Source organism: Garra rufa, chromosome 19 (genome assembly GCF_049309525.1).
Source record: "Garra rufa chromosome 19, GarRuf1.0, whole genome shotgun sequence".
In the NCBI taxonomy this organism is placed as follows: Eukaryota; Metazoa; Chordata; class Actinopteri; order Cypriniformes; family Cyprinidae; genus Garra; species Garra rufa.
Genome location: NC_133379.1, coordinates 13,135,567 through 13,157,574, shown reverse-complemented (window position 1 = coordinate 13,157,574; position 22,008 = coordinate 13,135,567). Strand labels below are relative to the sequence as shown.

Genomic DNA, 22,008 nt, shown 5'->3' with positions numbered 1-22,008 from the left:
TAAAAACAAATATAATAAATGTAATTGTGTATGGTTTTTAATTAGAATTGATCTATTTACTGCAATTACTTTCAAATACAGTTTCTTATGGAAGCTTGTTTCTGATTCTGGATAAAAATAAATGAATACAAAAAAATTATATTTGTGATTTATCATACAATTCAGACTTTCTTCAGCGTTTTAGAATTCAGACTTTTTTTATGAACTAAGAATTGTGATATATGTGACCCTGGCCCACAAAACCAGTCATAAGGTTAAATTTGACAAAACTGAGATATATACATTATATGAAAGCTCAATAAATAAGCTTTCTATTGATGTGTGGTTTGTTAGGATAGGACAATATTTGGCCGAGATACAGCTATTTGAAAATCAGGAATCTGAGGATGCAAAAAAATCTAAATACTGAGAAAATCACCTTTAAAGTTGTCCAAATTAAGTTCTTAACAATGCATATTACTAATCAAAAATTACATTTGGATAGGTTTACAGTAGGAATTTTACAAAAAATCTTCATGGAACATGATCTTTACTTAATTTCCTAATGATTTTTGACATAAAAGAAAAATCAATAATTTTGACCCATACTATGTATTTTTGGCTATTGCTACAAATATACCCCAGCGACTTAAGACTGGTTTTGTGGTCCAGGGTCACACATGAATTTGCAATTCTAAAAAGAAAATAATTATGAGACAAAAAGTTGCAACTATCTGTTTTATTTTTTTTATTAAAAGAACAGAAATATGAGATGTAAACTCAGAATTCAGAGGGAAAAAAAGTCAGAAGTGCGCGATACAAACTAAGAATTGTAAGATACAAACCTACTTAGAGTTCTGACTTCAGAGTTTACAATTGTGAGTTTACATCTCACAATTCTTTAAAAAAAAAATGTCACAATTATCTTTTACATTTGTTTTGTTCCCTTTAAAAGAAATGGCCTTTCCATAATTTCTGAATGTTTTACATATAAAACGTAGGTATAAAAACAAGTATTACGTTATTTTATAAATTAATATCGTATTGCATTGGAAAGGTATTTTTACTGTGTTAGAATTAAGAAGCTTCAGAAACTTCTCACATTTGAAGGCTGCTATGTATCACTAAGAGTCTTATTTTACATGACTATGCTGTCCTTCACTTCAAGCTACATTCCGCCTTAAGAACTATTGTTGCAACCAAACGAAGTCCAGAGTTTGTTACAAACTAGCTAGTAATTACCAACGCCTCTTTGTGTGGATTTTATGCTTCAATTTATGCAAGAAGTTATTGACAGCTGGTGCAACCCTCCCTCGTCACTATTAAACTGCCCTATTTTAATTATTTGAAACCTAACCCCACGTATAAACTGCATATTTATAGATGCATCCGACCTGGACTAAGTAATTACTACATCTTGCCTTAAGAACAAATAAAGCTACAAAAATAAGTTCACATGAACAAAATTCTGGCACATTTCACTGGCAAAAAAGCTCCATCGTCTATTGCCAATAGTGTATATGTGAAGCACAACTCAAGTGTTACACCTTCTAAACAAGCAGCTTTCTGTTTGTTAATGCACATTCGCGTGACCAACTTTACACACGTTGCAAAACATGCATGGAAAAATTTAGATACCAATTAAAGTGACTGGAATTCACCAGCGAAAAATTGGTAAATGCAACTGCACATTTATTTGCAAACTTGTGTAAAGTAGTATAAACTTCCTAGTATGAACCTCACGCCAAAATTAAGTAAGAGCTTATGAATGTTTGGTGCAGCCAGCAGTGATTTGTAAACAGGATCAAACCTCCAGCTCAAGAATGCGAAACTCCAGGAGCTCATTCTGATCTTTAGAGTCCTGTAGCTCCTGCTGCAGCTTTCCGTTTTCATTGTCCAGCTTGTCAGCCTGGCAAAGAAACATCAGAAAAAAATGTCATCTGACTGATGGAGCTTATAAAAGACTTGTACTGTTGGTGTTGTTTTTCCTATGAACCTGTCTGAAATTAATATTCATTATTTTATAATATTCATTATTTCAGTCTTCTGTGCTGCATGATCCTTCAGAAATCATTCTAATATGCTGATGCACTGCTCAAGAAACATTTCTGATTATTATCAAAGATTCAAAACAGTTGATACTTCGTTTAAAAGAACAGCATTTATTGGAAATATAAACCTTTTTGTAACATTTGTTGAATTACCGAATGACAATGTTACAGTTTCCACAAAAAAATCATTTCAACATTGATAATAATATAAATGTTTCCATTTCATTCCATTCCAGCATATTAGAATGATTACTAAAAGATCATGTGACACTACTTGTGAAGCTGAAAATTCAGCTTTGATCCCAGTAATTAATTACATTTTGCTATATAATCACACAGAAGACAGCTATTTTCAATTGTAAAAATACAGTGCCTTGCAAAAGTATTCATACCCCTTCATTTTTTTCACATTTTGTTTTGTTGCAGCATTACGTTAAACTGCTTTAAATTAGTTTTTCCCCCACATCAATTTACACTCCATACACCATAATAATGACAAAGCAAAAACCAAATTAGCAAATTTTACAAATTTATTAAAAATAAAACACTGAAATAAGTAGATTGCATAAGTATTCATACCCTTAACTCAGTCCATAGTTGAAGCACCTTTACAGCCTCAAGTCTTTTTGGGTCTGATGTGAGCATCTTTGCACATCTGCATTTGGCAATTATCTGCTGTTCTTTGCCTCACCTTTTCACCTCTCCATCTCTGTCAGCTTGGACATTTTCTAGAGTCCTAGTTGTTCCAATCGTCTTCCATTATGGAGAATGCTTCTGTCAACCTTCAATGCAGCAGATTTGTTTCTGAACTCTTCCCTAGATCATCGCCTTAACACAAGTCTGTCACTGAGCTCTACAGGCAGTTATCTTGACCTCAGGACTTGGTTTTTGCTCTGATATGCATTTTCAGATGTTAGAGAGGTGTGTGCCTTTCTAAATCAGACTCATTCCAATGAATTTGCCACAGTTTAACTCCACTCCAAGTGTAGTAAAATCTAGAAGCAATATGAATGCTCCTGAGCTAAATTTCGAGTGTCCCAGAAAAGGGTATGAATACTTATGCAACGGGATTTTTTCAGTTTTTTATTTCTAATAAATTTGCAAAGTTGTTACAAACCTGTTTTGTGCTTTGTCATTATGGTGTATGAGATGTAGATTGATGTGGAAAAAAAGTAATTTAAAGCAGTTTAACATAATGCTGCAACAAAACAAAATGTGAAAAAATGAATACTTTTGCAAGGCACTGTTTGTCATATTCAAGAATTAATTTTTAATCAAATAAAAACAGGCTTGTTGAGCAGATGAGACTTATTTTAAAAGATAAAAAAAATCCTAATTAGTCCAAACCTTTTACCAGTAATGTACATAAATGTATTAGTTACTTTTTAGGGAGTAATGCAATAATGTAAAGTAACTTTCCCCAACAGTTTCACTCACCTTCTCCAGCAGCTCCTGATTGCGCCTGAGGAACAGTTGTTTCTCTTCCACCCATTTGGAGTCCTGTGAGTAATAGAGCAAATGATGTGAATTAGACATACCTGTGCCATTATGTGCTTCACAACCAGATCCTCAGTGAAACCAGTTTTTTAGTATGGAGAAACACTCAGCAAGGTAAATACCACACCAGATAATGCAGTCTGAGCATGCTGAAATGTTATCGCAGGTCAGTGGGTATAAATGTTGCATACACTAATATCAATACACAGCAAAAAAAATGCTTTTCTTACTTAGATTTTTTGTCTTGTTTCCATCCAAAATATCTAAAAATTCTTGAAACAGGAAGGATTTTCTAGACAAGTAAAAATTATTGTCTTGTTTTTAGTAAAAACAAGTCAAAATTAAGAGAGTTTTTGCTTAAAACAAGCAAAATAATCTGCCAATAGGGTAAGAAAAAAAAAATCTTATTTCAAGCTAAGATAAAAAAAAATCTAAGTAAGAAAAGCTTTTTTGCAGTGTAGTTGTGAAAGTAGATGTTTACCTGTCCTTTTAATGCAAGCTCGTTCTCCAGGTCTTCGATTTTAGCTTTATATCTCTGAAGGTCTGCCTGGAGCTGCTCATGAGCCTGCAAAGATAAGAAAACTATCAAATACAACAGTAGTTTAACTTCAGAAGCTTATGTTAATGAACATTTGAGAGTGGAATTTCTGTAGGATCAGTGCTTAATTTGAGTCAGATCCTGTTCCGGAAAATTTTTGCGTTCCAGTATTTGTGTTTAAAGATCCGGCATTAAAAAGTGCATTAGATCGTGACAGTCCGTGCGTGCAGACGAGAAAGCGCAAGCGCGGGTTTAGATGTATTTGGAGGATATTTATTGGTCCTCGACATATTTTCGACCAATCAGCTTTTTTAAGTATAAAATCGCTCTCATTGATTGGTGCTTAGTTCTTAACCACTCTCTCACAAAACAGAGAGAGAGAGAGTGTAATAATATCAGAAATAATACCAAATCAAGCAAAATAATATAATGTATAAACACTATAAACATAGCTATACGTTAGTTTCCCTAACTCCAAAACAACATTGCAAAAAATAATTTTCTTACTTAGATTTTTTGTCTTGTTTCCAGCCAAAATATCTAAAAATTCTTAAATCAAGAAAGATTTTCTGGACGAGTAAAAATTATTTTCTCGTTTTCAGAAAAAACAAGCCAAAATTAAGTGATTTTTTCTTAGAACAAGCAAAATAATCTGCCAATGGGGTAAGAAGAAAAATCTTATTTCAAACATTGGCAGCCCATTGGCAGATTATTTTGCTTGTTTCAAGAAGAAACACACTTAATTTTGACTTGTTTTTTCTGAAAATAAGACATTAATTTTTACTCATCTAGAAAATCCTTCTTGATTTAAGAATTTTTAGATATTTTGGCCGGAAACAAGATAAAAAAATCTTAGTAGGAAAAGCATTTTTTGCAGTGAAATCATTAAATGTATTGGTATTCGGAACAGAACAAGAATGAAAAAAATATATATACAGCTAAGAAACCAAAACAAAGTGAAATTGAAAGTACGTACCTCTGTAATTCGCCACAAATCCAAATGTTTCCATATTCACAATGTATTTGAATAATAAACTATTATTTACACTGCAAAAAATGCTTTTCTTACTTAGAATTTTTTGTCTTGTTTCCAGCCAAAATATCTAAAAATTCTTGAATCAGGAAGGATTTTCTAGACAAGTAAAAATTATTATCTTGTTTTTAGTAAAAACAAGTCAAAATTAAGTGAGTTTTTGCTTAGAACAAGCAAAATAATCTGCCAATGGGGTAAGAAAAAAAATCTTATTTCAAGCAGACAACTAGATTTATTTTTCTTACCCCATTGGCAGATTATTTTGCTTGTTTTAAGCAAAAACTCACTTAATTTTGACTTGTTTTAACTAAAAACAAGACAATAACTTTTTCTTGTCTAGAAAATCCTTCCTGATTTAAGAATTTTTAGATATTTTGGCTGGAAACAAGACAAAAAAATCTAAGTAAGAAAAGCATTTTTTGCAGTATAACATGTAGACTAGGCTTTGTACTTAATGTTCGTATATCGATAGAAAAAAAAAAAATCCTCTTCAGCAAAAATGTGCTTGGCATAACAGCAGAGTGGACCGGTTATACTACGCTAAGGACTATTTAAATTGACCAGAGTAACATTTTAAATGTTTGGTTGACTGTATTTTATTTTAATAATGTAAAGACTGAGATGTCAAGTTTGAATTGCTAGAATTGCCGGCGTGATCGAATAGCTGAAACATAAAATACTCTACTATTTTTGGTCATATAAAGAAGAGTTGGACATATTTCGAAACCGCAAAGTGTTTACATTTATTTTTGCACGCTCACAGTAAAAACAAAACATTTGTGCTTTTGTAAAATACAGAAACCAGACAGGATGCTTGTTCTGTCATCTCGGTTCTCGGTTTCCTTTTCGTGAACTTGTTGCCTCACATCTGTTTTAAATCTGTTCATTATTTAAGTCACATATATTTCGCATATTTATACCTTTCATATATGGACTATGACAGTATTTTATTTTAATGTCAACAAATTAGATTTTTAATGTAACTTACATTTTCCATCATCCTGGTGCCCTAGGCTGCAGTCCATGCAGAAACTTGTAAACGATGCTCTTATAGTTGTGGCATCACCGTTTAGTGGCGTCATTGAATGTTCCAGGAAAACTGAAGTTGTATTTAACTGCTGTTTTGGATCCGGCAATTATTCATTTACAAATTAAGTACTGTGTAGGATATATATGCAATTAAGCTCACACTTTAGTTTGGGGACCAATTCTCACCATTAACTATTAAGTATGATTTTTGCCTCAATAAACTTTTTAAAATGTTGCTGTTTATTAATAGCTAATAAGGTGTATTGATATTGTTGTATGTATCAGTTGCAAATATAATATATTTTTAAAAGAGTTAATAAATCTGGGTCAAAGAGAGAGTCTTTTACTTTATTTCTTGAATTTTAATGGATAAGCAGTTGTGCATAGTATTAAAGCAATACCTTAGCTTCCATTTCAGCATCCAGCAAACCTCCTTTCTGCTCCTGCAGGAGGGCATAGGCTCGTTGAAGAGCCTGATATTCCCGTGTCATCTGCTTAAAGCGCATTTCAGACTCTTCAGCCGCCAGACCCTTCAAGAACAACACAAAAAATGTCTATGAGAAATATTGTACGCAAACAGCATAAAACACTGGAATCCTGACGGAAAAATGAAGGAAATACAGTTAATCTTTTTAAAATGCTCACCTCATCTAAATCTTCATCTGGTGTAGCCGGGGTTCGATCCATGCGCAGAGAAGCCACTGAGGAAGTTTCTGAATCCATGGACTCTTCATCATAGCCATAAAATGTATCTACAACAATATGTCTCTGCATGGGAAAAGAACAAAAACAATTATGGGTAAATATGGACTAATAAAATCCCAAGTAAACCAAATACCAATGTCACTGGTTGCTCTAAAAGTTAAAAGACAGAAGGTGTTGCCAAGTCTGTGGTTTTCCTGCGAAATTGGGCTACTTTCATACAGTTGCTGTGGTTTGTTTAAAGCGACCCCAATAACATAATATGTATCCCCAGGAATGCTAATTTTATCAGTGGAACCCCACCATAAAGCATGTATTTTACCCCCTTTTTTGGCTAGTTTTGAGTAGCAATTGGGTGGGTTTTGTTGAAAACCTGGCAACCCGAAAGACAGACTGCAAGGTTTTGAAAACAGACAGGAAAAAATACAGTAGCAGTAGCAATCTTTGCATCCACAAATGATGAGGAAAACCTAAGATTTGCATTAAAAATCTCAAAATGTGCATACATTTTTTTCTTTTTATCTGGTAGCAAAACATGCATAAATTACACTTAAAAATAAAGGTGCTTTTTTGTCTAAATGGTTCCATAAAGAACCTTTCTGTTTCACAAAAGGTTCTATGTGGCGAAAGAAGGTTCTTCAGATTATAAAAATTTAGGAAGGAGATGATTCTTTAAAGAACCGTTGACTCAATGGTTCTTTGTGCAACCAAAAATGGTTCTTCTATTGCATCGCTGTGAAGAAGCTTTTGAAGCACCTTTATTTTTAAGAGTGTATAATGGAAACACATGTGTGACCCTGGACCACAAAACCAGTCATAAGGTTAAATTTTACAAAACTGAGATGTATACATCATATGAAAGCTCAATAAATAAGCTTTCTATTGATGTATGGTTTATTAGGATAGGACAATATTTGGCCGAGATACATCTATTTGAAAATCCGGAATCTAAGGGTGCAAAAAAATCAAAATGCTGAGAAAATCACCTGTAAAGTTCTCCAAATTAAGTTCTTAGCAATGCATATTACTAATCAAAAATTACATTTTGATATATTTATAGTAGGAATTTTACAAAAAATCTTCATGGAACATGATCTTTACTTAATTTCCTAATGATTTTTGGCATAAAAGAAAAATCAATAATTTTGACCCATGCAATGTATTTTTGGCTATTGCTACAAATATACCCCAGCGACTTAAGACTGGTTTTGTGGTCCAGGGTCACATTTACCAAATAAATTGATGGATGCACAACAAAAACTCATGACTTTGTCGTTAATATTGTTTTAGTCATTGTGAAATGCCTGAGCCAAAGTGTGTCATCAGAATGATTTGGTATAATCAAGTAACTTCTATTAATGTTTTAAAGTATGTTTTTCACATTTGCAGTTAGATTAATATGCAGGATTCTTTGCTGTATTTTAGAGTTAATTTTCATGCATATTTGTAAATATAATGTTCTGGGGACAGAAATGGCTCTCATTCAGTGGAATGACTCCCAATAACCTCCCAATATCCACATCAGACATCCGAACACAAGATAACATGACAGTGTCTTTTATTGCACACAAATATTTTTGCAGCAACTTAATGATATTTTGTGCAAGTTTATCAAAAAAGTAATGACTTGATTCTCTTTAACACATGGGAAGCAAGCTGTGCTTTGTTTGTGAATGTTTGATGCAACATTCCAATTTTTGACACACATTCAATTCCCAACTTTGAATGGAAACATAGCTTGCTAAGAAAATCACACACTTTAAAACAGCCCTTACCTTTATAGGTCTGCTTCGTTTATGCCTCTTCTTTCTCAAGAGTTTTTCTCTATCCTAAAACAAGCATAAGACAGATATTATAGATGTGTGTTTGGTGCTCAGTGCTGTAACTTCTGTCTCCTGTTTCAGAGAAGTACTCACTCGTGTCAGCTCATCGATCAGGCTCTGCTGCTCAAGAACCTGCAGCTTGAGAAACTCGATCTCTTGATCATCGTTGGCCTGATCCAGATCATTCAGAGACTTCAGCTTCTTCAGTGGAGGATGGGACGTAATCTTCTCCTTCTGAATACAAGAAGACCGCAAGAAGACAACAGCATTGCAAAGAGTGAATTTTCTAGAAAGAAGGTACATTCAAAGTTGAATACAGCTGCAATAATATTGGGCTATTTGCTCAAAGCGTAAGCTGCCTTCCTGTGCTTCGTTGGCATTTGGTAACAAATGCATTAGATTTATTCACACATTAAGCTTAAAACACAAACATGCATTTTAAAAATGCAGATTATATTTGGAGAGATAAAGCTTAACCCACCATCTCCAGGTTCTCCTTGGTAATGGATTTGAGTTTATCCTCCATCCTCTGAAGGGACTGGCTGAGTTCATCATTTTTCTTACTTAATAATTTGTTCCTCTCCAGTAATGGCTTGCACTGTTTCTCTGCTTCTCGAATGCGTTTCAACTGAGAGGAGCAATTCAGGGTTAATTATTCATAACCAAAAGTCATAAAAAGATAAATGTTTTTTAAGACCACACATAAAAGTAGACGCATGCTGAGGGTTTTATCGTTCTGTAAAAACCAACAATTATTCCACAGTTGGCATTGTTTTCGTTTTTTCATCCTTCACTGTGACACTCAAACAACATCAGTGACATTGAAACATACCAGCTCGTTTCTTTCATCCACTAAAATCGAATTGCGGTCTTCCAGCTTACGAATGGTGGCTTTGAGTTCACTAATGCGTTTTTGGTTTCGTCTCATGTCCTAAAACACATACACCAGAAATATTTGCAAATACAGTTTGAAACATTTTCCATGATATGTAAAAAGAAAAATACATGCAAATTAGTGTTGCACGAAATACCGGTACTAAAAAGGTTTCACGATACCCTGCTTTAAAAAAACAGTACGACTTCGCATTTTACTAGTACTGCTCCTTTAAGAAAGCATTTTCATAAGAGCCATATTAACACTGTTTATTTAGGGACATAAGATTACACTGCAAAAAATACTTTTCTTACTTTGATTTTTCATCTTGTTTAAAGCCAAAATATTTCAAAATTCTTAAATCAAGAAGGATTTTCTAGATGAGTAAAAATTATTGTTTTTTCAGAAAGAAAACAAGTCCAAATTAATTGCATTTTTGCTTGAAACAAGCTAAATAATCTGCCAATGGGATAAGAAAAATTATCTAGTTTTCTGTTTGAAATAAGATTTTTTGCTTATCCCAAGCTCACGGCAGATTATTTTTCTTGTTTTTAAGCAAAAACTCACTTAATTTTTAATTGTTTTTTTCTGAAAACAAGAAAATAGTTTTTACTTGTCTAGAAAATCCTTCCTGATTTAAGAATTCTTAGATATTTTGGCTGGAAACAAGACAAAATGAATGGATGCGCAGTTTACTATACACATACTGAAGCGAACGCGACACATAAATATAATTTCTAGAACAGCTGTGAGAGTCACTTTATGAGCATTTTATCATTGCTTTTGAGAAAAAACATTCTCATATCACATACAAACAGAAACGTAAAGGCAGCGACCCGTCAAAATAATAGTTTGGTTTAACTTGACAGAAATATTACTTAATGTAATAGTACTACTACTAATAAAAACATATTATTAAAACAATATTTAAAATTACTTTGAAGTATACTTCACTTATACTTACAAAAAGTCTAAATATATTTGAGCTCTACTTGTGATCTGAGAATCTGTGTTTTCATTGTTATACGTGCAGAATTTCCAAAACACAAGTGAAGAAGAAACTGAAACAACAGATGCATGAAGCTAGAATAAAAAGTTTTTGTTTGCAAGGAGATACCCTTTTCTTTTTTTTTTGATGTTTTGTATTTTCAGATATTCATATAAAAAAATATAGAGAAATTAATACCTAAATAGTAGTAGTATACTTAAAGAATGATGTATAGTTCACTCATAGAAAACTTACGAGCATACTTGCAGTATAAAACTACTAAACTACATAGACTATACTTCAAAGTGTGCTAAAAATACAGAAAAAATAATAATTTGTAAACTATCATTATACCAATAAGTTCACTTTTAGTATATTTGCAGTACAAACAGAAAACATAAAAAAAGTAGTTGTGTACTCAAAGTTTACTACTGTACTTAAAAGTATACTTTTATATACTAGAAAGTGGCAAGACCGTAACAAGGGTTTGAAAATTAATGAGGTCCGAAGTAAGGTGTTAAGAATTGTGCTATAATAACACCCAAGGTCTGTTACCATGGTAAATTTGCACATGTAATTGAAGAGTGCGCGCAACAATCACAGTATGACTGACAGGACTGGAAAGTTTGTTTTTTTTAGGTGAGGCCAGGGAATTTTTCTTTTATAACAAGTTATAAAAATAACGTTAGAATAATGACAGTAACCTTAACGTTATTTGGCATAGTAGCCTATTTCATTCTGTAACAAACAGATTTGTATTATGCTATTGTTTTTGATAGTGTTATACATTTCTTTCAGATATATTAATGATGTCTTACCGATTGTGGTATCTTCCTGTCAGCAATTAAGTTACAAAGATCTGAAAAGATTCAAAATTAAGTGACTTTTTGCTTAAAAACAAGAAAAATAATCTGCCGTGAGCTTGGGATAAGCAAAAAATCTTATTTCAAACAGAAAACTAGATAATTTTTTCTTATCCCATTGGCAGATTATTTAGCTTGTTTCAAGCAAAAATGCAATTAATTCTGACTTGTTTTCTTTCTGAAAAGACAATAATTTTTACTCATCTAGAAAATCCTTCTTGATTTAACAATTTTGAGATATTTTGGCAAAGATGTCTATAAGATTTTTTTATGAATGTGAAACGTTGCCAGATATTGCTACGAAAAACACGCAATTACAAAAAGAAAGAAAAAGATATCCGAAATAAGGTCAAAGCTTGTGTTTTGTAAATAAGATAAATATATCACTAACACTAACGTTCAACTTTCCACTTTATAAACGTCCCAAAGTGTCATACTAAATTGGAAAAACGAGTCTAAAAACACGTGTAATAGGTGGATCTGGCAACAAGCGGAGGATGCACCCGCGCTCTCACTCACCGTTCACTGTGCTAGCTTCTCTCAGCAACATGAATTGCAAACACTAAATAATCATTCAGAGAGCTTGACATTTTATATTTGAATATAAAAAAAAAATGACCGAGGTCCGGACCTCGGTGACCTCATAGCTGGCTACGGCCATGGAAAGTGGGCCAATTTAGTCCCAAAGAGTATTGAAATGGTACACTTAAATGTATACTACTAGTACACTGATATTTGTATACTTACTACATAAAGTACTTAAAAATATACTTGAACTTTACTTAAGTATACTTAATAAAATAAACTTGAAGTATACTTCTTTTTGGTAAGGGTTGTTTCTTTACCGGACTCCCACAATGCTCTGCTCCATCTCCAGCGCGACCGGGGATCTCTCTTTTGGGGCTTCCCAGGTTGCATTCAGCCTCTTTCACCAAAAACAGCTGCTCATCAAGCGCATCTTTCTGCAGCTGCAACTTCTGAACGAAGCCCGTCGCTGTTTCCAACTCTTTCTCCAGCGCAAAGATGGTCCTGTCCTTCGCTTTGATCTCATCCACCTGCACAGTTCAACAAAGATCAAACTGGGTTAATCCACAGGGGCAGGGTTTAGCTTTTTAAGAAAAATGCAAAAATACAACAGTAAGACCTGTTAGTCTTTATACAGTGAAAATCTGCAAAACATCTAATGGGAAATTTCATGTAATTTTACAGCAAATCCAAGATGTTCATGTCTTTCTTTCTTCAGTCGTAAAGAAATTATGTTTTTTGAGGAAAACATTTTAGGACTTCTCTCTATATAGTGGACTTCTATGGTGCCCAAGAGTTTGAACTTCCAAAATGCAGTTTAAATGCAGCTTCAAAGGGCTCTAAACGATCTCAGCCGAGGAAAAAGGGTCTTATCTAGAAATTTATCTAAAAATACAATTTATACACTTTTTAACATCAAACGCTCATCTTGTCTAGCTCAGCATGTATTCCGGTTCAAGACAGTTAGGGTGTGTCAAAAAACTCCCATCTAATTTTCTTCTGCAACTTTCAAAATTGTCCTACATCACTGTTTTACTTTTTTTGTAAAGGGCATTTGATCTTCTTTTTATGTTCACTTTGTAAATACTGGGTCTGTACTTCTGCAGCGATGTAGGATGATTTTGAAGTTGAAGGAGAAAATGAGATGGGAGTTTTCTGACATACCCTAACTGTCCTGAACTGGAATACACACAGTTCACGCAGAGCTACACAAGATGAGCATTTGAGGTTAAAAAGTATATAAATTAGAAAATAAAAAAATAACCGATTGTTTCGCTAGATAAGATCCTTCTTCCTCAGATGGGATCATTTAGAGCCCTTTGAAGCTGCATTTAAACAGCATTTTGTAAGTTCAAACTTTCGGGCACCATAGAAGTCTATTATATGGAGAGAAATCCAGAAATGTTTTCATCAAAAAACATAATTTCTTTATGAGTGAAGAAAGAAAAACTGTAAAACATCTAATGGGAAATTTCATGTAATTTTACAGCAAAATACTGTCAGATGTACGTTTTTAAAGAAGAAGTGTAAACATTTCAGGATTTCTCTCCATATAGTGGACTTCTATGGTGCCCGTGAGTTTGAACTTCCAAAATGCAGTTTAAATGCAGCTTCAAAGGACTCTAAACGATCACAGCTGAGGAAGAAAGGTCTTATCTAGCAAAACAATCGTTTTTGTTTTCTAAAAAAATAAAAAAAAAATAAAAAAATAAATACATACATTTTAACCTCAAATGCTCATCTTCTATACCTTTGTATTAACTCCAGTTCAGTACGGTTAGGGTATGTCTAAAAACTCATCTCATTTTCTTCTCCAATTTCAAAATCTTACTTTTTAAGTTTTACTTTTTTTGTAAAGGGTTTTTGATCTTCTTTGCCTCTGTAAACCCTTCTGCATCGATGCAGGATAATTTTGAAGATGGAGGAGAAAATTAGATGGGCGTTCTTCAACATACCCTAACTGTCTTGAACCGGAATACATAGAGTACACTCAGAGTTAGACAAGGCGAGCATTTGAGGTTAAAAAGTATAGAAATTGACAATTTTTTAAAAATAACCGATCGTTCCACTAGATAAAACTGGGATTGTTTAGAGCTCTTTGAAGCCACATTTAAACTGCAATTTGTAAGTTCAAACTCGGGGGCACCATAGAAGTCCACTATATGGAGAGAAATCCTGAAATGTTTTCCTCAAAAAACATAATTTCTTCACAACTCAATAAAGAAAGACATGAACATCTTGGATGACAAAGGAGTACATTATCTGTAAATTTTTGATCTGGAAGCGAACTTCTTCTTTTAAAGAAATAGTTTTGATATCGTTACATTCCAACCTGGACGCATGTAATATAAAATCGTCCAAGCTTGCTTGATGGACCACAGAATTTGGACATTTCCACATTAAGAATAAAAACTCTGTCTTACCAATCGACGAATATCTCGCTCGCAGTCCCACTTGATCTTGGAAATCTGCTCCTGGTGCGCTTGATGTTCAGTGCGCAGGTCACCTGCCTTCATCTTATCGGCTAAAATCATAGTACTAAGCGCTTCATCCGTCTGTCGTTTGGTGGATTTGAGCTCCGATATTTCTTGCAGCAGCTTTACGCGCTCATGGTCGAAGAAGCGGCGGGCTTCCTCTCGGGCCTCCAGCGTCAGCGCAGTACGTACCTTCTCGCCACTGCCGTCGCGCAGCGCACTGAGCGCAGTCCGCAAGCGCTGGATCTCTCCTTCTTTAATCTTAGCGGTGCGGGCCAGCTCCTGCTCATGCTGTCGCGTAAGCGATTCCCGCAGAGTAGCGAGTTCCTTTAACTTCTCTTCGTGCCAGCGGGCCCGTTGCTCCGTCAGCGTCACCGTATGTCGATGCTGCTCCTGTTCGCGAATGCGCTTGCCTTCCTGCACCTTTTCTCGCTCCAACTTGGTCACCTGCAGAGATTAGTTCATGAATGATACACATTATTAACAGATAAGTGCTAGGACTTGAGGTAATATTGCATTTATTCAAAATCTGTTCCAGGAGGACAAAAATGGTATAGCAGGGTTAGATTTTAGTTTGGTTATACAAAAATTGGTAACTAAAATGGCTCATCTTTGAAAAAGACAAAGTTGAAACTTTATTGTGGGCCGTGGTCCAAAAGTAAATATTGCATTATATACAACTATAATGTAATAAAATGGGATTGTAAAATATTTTTAATATTTAAACAAACATGTAATTGAAATTTTTTATTTTTAAAGAATTTTTTTCTGCTCACTAAGGCTGTACTTATGTGATTTAAAAAAAAGTAAAAACAGTTGATTTCTCTGTGAATGTATAGTAAACTGTAATAAATTTCTGCGACATATATATATATATATATATATATATATATATATATATATATATATATATAGCATTATTTTCCTTCAAAAAAAATTTTTTTTAAATGTCTGACCCCAAACTTTTGATTTAGATTTTTTATTACTAGAAAATATTTCTATGCTGGATAAATGCTGTTCTTTTTAATGTTTTATTCATTAGAAAATCCCGGAAAAAGTATCACAGGTTTCAAAACAATATTTTAAACTTTATTATTAAAAGAAAATGTGTTTCATTATTTAAAATATTTTAAGGTATATTAAAGGATTAGTTCACTATCATAACAACAATGCACAGTGAATGTACTCACCCCCTTGTAATCAAGATGTTCATGTCTTTCTTTCCTCAGTCGTAAAGAAATAGTTTTTTTGAGGAAAACATTTCAGGATTTCTCTCTTTATAATGGATATGTATGGCACCCCGAAGTCTGAACTTCCGAAATGCAGTTTAAATGCAGCTTTAAAAGGCTCTAAACGATCCCAGTCGAGGAGGAAGGGTCTTATCTAGCGAAACGATCGGTTATTTTCTAAACAAATTGACAGTTTATATACTTTTTAACCTCAAAAGCTCGTTTTGCCTCATCTCTGTGCAGTGCATGTGTAGTCAATATAATCCGGGTCAATGCAGTTAGGGTACGTCTAAAAACTCCCATCTCGTTTATGCCTTAAATTTCAAAATCGTCCTATAATGCTGTTTTTACCTTTTTTTGTAAAGGGCGTTTGAGTTTCTTTGTATATTCACTTTGTAAACACTATATAGGTACTTTTGCAGCAATCTAAGGTGATTTTGAAGTTAGGGAAGAAAACGAGATGGGAGTTTTTAGACATACCCTAACTGTATTTACCCCAATCACACAGACTTCACATGTGCTGCACAGAGATGAGACAAGATGAGCATTTGAGGTTAAAAAGTATATAAACTGTCAATTTGTTTAGAAAATAACCAATCGTTTCGCTAGATAAGACCCTTCCTCCTCGACTGGGATTGTTTACAGCCTTTTGAACTGCATTTAAACGACATTTCGGAAGTTCAAACCTCGGAGCACAATCCATATCCATTATAAAGAGAGAAATCCTGAAATATATATTTTCCACAAAAAAACTAATTTCTTTACGACTGAGAAAAGAAAGACATGAACATGTTGGATGACAAGGGGGTGAGTACATTCACTGTGCATTGTTGTTATGAAAGTGAACTAATCCTTTAATATGGAAAACCTTACCTTTTCTGAAGCATATGAGACTTCTTTATAAAACATTAAAAATCTTTCTGATCTTTGTATGTGTATGAGTTTGTGATATGGCATGACAGCCTATTTCAAAGGTCATCTTTTTTTCTTCTGTCTTAAAATGTTTTTGACCTGTAAGATGGAGCTTTTGATTTTTCTGTAACTGAAATGGATCCAAGCTAAATCTAAGTTAAAAATGTCAGAAATGTTCAGCAAAGGTTATGAAGGCTCATTGTAAGTGTGCTACAGTTTCATTCAGGAGAGTTTGTTTTCTTTTTGCCTTTCAGAAACACTAGGTAAACTTGCACATGCCATTTGCCTACCTTGCATTTTTCTTGATGCAGTTCAATTTGAATATCGGTTAATTTAGACCTGAGATCTTCATTGGCTGCCTGTAAGGCAGAGATGAGCGCTTCAGGCTTCTCGCCCTTGGCGCGACCTTTCTTTGCCATTGGGTCAGATGTAGGGGTTCCTCAAACGCTCTTAGTATCCATCACTTCAAGTTACACTGACGTTTCCAGTTCCGTCTTTTCCTCATTATCCTTGTAGTGAGAAAACCTGTGGGAGTAAACAGAAACACACATTTACATTACTATTTATAGTAAGGGTATGAATAAAATAACTGCATGTTTGTACATTTAAATTGTCACGCTATGACTTAAGCCACTTCTATGTCTTCTTGTTAAGCAAACTTCACTTTTACATGTTGTTTGTTGTAGTGAGTATACACAACCACCCAATAATGATAAAAATTCGCCCAGTGTTTTTTTTTAATCCCCATAAATCATAACCACTTTCTCAGATCAAGCCATTCACAGATCTCCTAAGCGATTGAGGTGTTCTGTTGTTGGATGTAATAATGAACATGGCAGTCGTCATTTACTTCCAACATCTGAGCCGCTGAAAAGGCAGAGCAATCTTTGCAAATCTTTTTTCCTAATAATGTGCTATTTAGCAAGTTCTGTGATGAATGTGAAAAACTGAAAAGAAGAGAGGGGCGGGGTGAGCAGAGCTCATTAGCATTTAAAGGAACAGGCACTGAAATGGCTCGTTGTGAACAGAGCTGTTTTTGACAAGGTAAAAAGGGTGTTGTTTTACATTACCATTGATAAATTTGAACCAAAGTATGTTACAGACTTTTTTATTAAGACTTTAACGAATTATATCAGCTTGTGGAAAATGGCCATCTGATGGCCAGTTTCAAAGAGCTCTAAACGATCCCAGCCGTGGATGAAGGGTTTTATCTAGCGAAACAATTGGTTATTTTAGAAACAAATGGACAATGTATATACTTGTTAACCTTAAATGCTCATCTTGTCTAGTCTCTGCGATGCTTATGCGTAGTCTGTGTAATCTGGGTCAAGGCAGTTAGGGGATGTCCACAAACTCCCATCTCATTTTCTCCTCCAACTTAAAATCGCCCTACATCGCTGTTTCACCTTTTTTTGTAAAGGGCGTTTGATCTTCCTTGCATGTTCACTTTGTAAACACTGGGTCAGTACTTCTGCAGCGATGTAGGACGATTTTAAAGCTGGAGGAGAAAATGAGATGGGAGTTTTTCGACATACCCTAACTGTCTTGACCCAGAATAAACAAGAGTTCACGCAAACCTAGACAAAACAAGCGTTTGAGGTTAAAAAATATAGAAATTGTCAATTTGTTTTGAAAATGACAGAAACCCTTGGCTGGGATCATTTACAGCCCTTTGACGCTGCATTTAAACTGCATTTTGGAAGTTCAAACTTGGGGGCACCATAGAAGTTCACTATATGAAGAGAAATACTGAAATGTTTTCTCAGGGCTGTGCAATTAATGGAAATTCAGTTTCGATTACAAATTCAGCTTCAAACGATTATGAAAATACAATAATCAAGATAAAATGACTATTGCTCCGGATTCTGCCCCCTTTGTGTGCTTTCTCTCCTCTATAAAAGCCCAATTTCACATGCAAATCAGTAAAATCATGTAATGTGACTTGCATAAAATAGGACTTTTAATGTTTATTTGATGTTTTGTTTTTAAAAGCACAAAAGAAATTTGTTCTGTGTAATGCTATGCGTTCAGAGACAGAACAGAACATGGACAAGCAAAGTGAACATTTAGCTTAAGATGCGTACATAAATGGTTAAATGCATGCAAATATATGTCAAAATGCGGCGTTTGGTGATTATTCGTGTAAACGTTCATCAGTTATGTCTTAAATGAACATAAACAGTTGAGAATGAATTTCGTGTGTAACAGTATATTGGATCCGTGCAGCTCTTAAAGCGTCCACAAGTAATATTCCTTCTGCCGTCTCTGAGCTTAATGTTCATCAAACAACAAAAGACAAAGACAAAATCACTCACTGCTCTCGACGGAGGGACTTTTGTAGTTTTTATAAGAAACAAAACATGTTTAAATCTTACAGTGAAGACCATGCTGTGATATTTTACATTTAAATTAATTACAAAAAAAAAAACTGTTACTTTTGTATCTTTTTTTCGTATTGTATTGCTATCTTTAAATTAATCAATCATATAAGTTCCGGACCCACTCATAATCATGTTAAATAATCGTGATTACAATATTGACCAAAGTAATCGTGATTATGATTTTTGCCATAATCGAGCAGCCCTATTTCCTCAAGAAACATAATTTCTCATCGACTGAAGAATGAAAAACATGAACATCTTGGATGACAAGGGGTGAGTACATTATTTGTCTCCTTTAATAGAAATGGTCCCAAAACTAAACCGTGACTGACATTTCTCTATTCATGTCGTAATTTTGATGCAAAAGATTTTAGATGTGTTTTGGAATATAATAATGAGCAACAGAAGCGACTGAGGGCTGGAGTTGCCTTGACAACACGTGCTGCACAGCGCTCACCCACACCCACACCCACACACACACACACACACACACACACACACACACACACACACACACACACACACACACACACTGGTTTACATGTTTTATGGGGACATTCCATAGGCGTAATGGTTTTTATACTGTACAAACCGTACTTTCTATCACCCTACACCTACCCTACACCTAAACCTAGCCCTCACAGGAGATTGTGCATACTTTTACTTCCTCAAAAAAACTCATTGTGCATGATTTATAAGCCTGTTTCCTCATGGGGACCTGAGAAATGTCCCCACAAGGTCAAAATCTACTGGTATTCCTATCCTTGTGGGGACATTTGGTCCCCACAACGTGATGAATACCAGGTACACACACACACACACACACACACACACACACACACACACACACACACACACATGCTGTGTCACACCAGCACTTAGATACTAAATCTGGGCTGCTGACTGTACTAAACTACAGGAGATGTTGCCAGTGTTTAACCATGCTTCAGTCTTCTACAGTCAGACATATAAACTCAAGACCTTCATTACATAAACAGACTACCGAGGGGCGATTATGACGATTAGGAGATTGTAAATGATGATGATGATGAGGCATAATGGTGATTAAGAGATTGTCAGTGAAGACTGTGACACTTGTCTCTCCAGATATACAGTGATCTAACAGCTGTCAATACAACACAGTACTTGTCTGAAATGCACTAAAATAAGGCACAATTATCAGGGCTAAATGAGATGTGTTGGTACAAGACAGCATGCAGCATTTGATAAAGCTGTGTTAAATTAATTACTTGCTAAAATGTATGATCCACAGGTCTTTCAAGATGCACAAGTTTGTTTCTTTATCAGGTTTGGAGAAATATATCATTCTGTCATTTGCTCACTAGTAGGGCTGGGCGATATGGCCTAAAATTAAAATACCCGATTTTTTCACAAAAAATCCGATTTACGATTTAAATCGATTTTTTCCCCCCTACTACTTTTAGCATGTAAAGAAACCCCAGCTTTTCCTAAATATATATGGGCACCATATATTTTGCAATATACATTGCAACTGCATCAGTGATCGCTTTCCACCAGGCCCCATTCTTATCAAACCAGACACAGTAAATGTTTGTAAGACAAATAAATATGAGATGGGAGGAAAATATATATTTCCACGCTTTTCTCTTGCACTTATATCGTATACAAAAATATACAATTTTGAACACAGAAATATTAAATGATTTAAAAAACTGAAACGATCTGCCAGCAGGTGGAGGTAAGACACTGATTTAATTACTGAATCATTTCATTCATTTGATTCGTTTGAACGGATGGTTCATTCAGGAATAAAGCAAGTGACTCTTTATGAATGGGAAATTGAATCATTTCACTAGATTCGTTTAAAAACGCACTTCATTCATAAACGAAACACCGCTGTGTTTGAGTGGAGATACGCAGCGGCTCAGTTGTGATTTGTTTCAGACCACTTTTGACGACGAAATAGAGCAAAATCAGGCAATAGTGTTATAGTCAGACAATGTAAGTCACTTAATAATAACTTCTTGTTTATTTAACTGTTTAAACTGTTGTTATTTAACTGATAAATAAATATCTCGTTTACAAACTCCCTTAAAAATGATTAAAAGCTGTCACTCATCTTAGTTCGCAATCTCAAAACGAAGCTACTGCCCATTCAGTCTCTTATTTACACTCTCTCTACACTTGAGATACATTAGTCAACGTGCAAAACACATAGAATTTTTTTTTTATTAAAAAATCGCGATACCTCGATTTAAAAAAAAATTAAATCGTCTTAAAACGTAAATTCGAATTAATCGAAAAAATCGAAAGAATCGCCCAGCCCTACTCACTAGTGGATCCTCTGTAGTGAATGGGTGCCGTCAGAATAAGAGTTCAAACAGCTGATAAATACATCACAATAATCCACAACTAATTTTTAATTTCTGGCCAAAATGCTCCATAATCCTTAATAATGACCTGCTCAACTCAATACAAACAGCTTTCTTCAAGAATCTAAAAACACATCTCTTCCATCTTTATTCGACCCTCTAACTCTAGCACCCTCTATTCTAATTATAATCTTTAAAAAAAAATGCCCTTTTAGACATGTTCTCAGAATTGCAAGTTTATAACTAATACTTCTGACTTAACTCGCAATTGCATGTTATAAAGTCAAAATTGTACTAACTCACAATTCTGATAAAAAAGTCAGAATTGTGAGTTTATATTTCACAATTTTGACTTTCACAATTTATAAAGTCAGAATAGCAGGACATAAACTCGCAATTGCGAAAAATAAAGTCAGAATTGCAAGATATAAACTCCAAAGACCTCCAAAGACATTTCGAGCATGCAGGCTCTTCATCAGACAAATTAAACACTAATGTGCTTTTTTGAATTGTTTATTGAGAATAATATTCTTGTATTTTCCATAGTTTCACATGTTTTTGTTTGCTGTTTTCTCTTGGGTTGATTTGTTATTGTTTTGGAGTATTTGCTGATGTATTATCATTACATCGTTATCATTAATTAACACTAGCTTCTCTGTTCTTCTTGTATTATATCTTTCTATTTTTAGACCTCTAACACTAGCTTGCTTTTTATTTTTTTATCTATTTTATTTTTATTAATTATGTAATTTAAAA

The 22,008-nt window shown here is 34.3% G+C and overlaps 1 protein-coding gene across 1 annotated transcript in view; it reads right to left on the bottom strand.

Moving 5' to 3' along the window:
• Positions 1-22,008, bottom strand: part of LOC141292253 (janus kinase and microtubule-interacting protein 2-like) — a 49,294-nt gene that overhangs the window by 17,314 nt on the left and 9,972 nt on the right. Inside the window, exons 2-13 of the mRNA XM_073824254.1 lie at positions 16,808-17,042; positions 14,326-14,823; positions 12,223-12,432; positions 9,485-9,583; positions 9,134-9,280; positions 8,746-8,886; positions 8,605-8,658; positions 6,773-6,895; positions 6,529-6,657; positions 4,009-4,092; positions 3,468-3,530; positions 1,790-1,888 (exon numbers count right to left, since the gene is read on the bottom strand). Coding sequence (XP_073680355.1) covers positions 1,790-1,888; positions 3,468-3,530; positions 4,009-4,092; positions 6,529-6,657; positions 6,773-6,895; positions 8,605-8,658; positions 8,746-8,886; positions 9,134-9,280; positions 9,485-9,583; positions 12,223-12,432; positions 14,326-14,823; positions 16,808-16,936 — 1,776 coding nt within the window. The 5' untranslated portion in view covers positions 16,937-17,042. The remainder of the gene's footprint in view (positions 1-1,789; positions 1,889-3,467; positions 3,531-4,008; positions 4,093-6,528; positions 6,658-6,772; positions 6,896-8,604; positions 8,659-8,745; positions 8,887-9,133; positions 9,281-9,484; positions 9,584-12,222; positions 12,433-14,325; positions 14,824-16,807; positions 17,043-22,008) is intronic.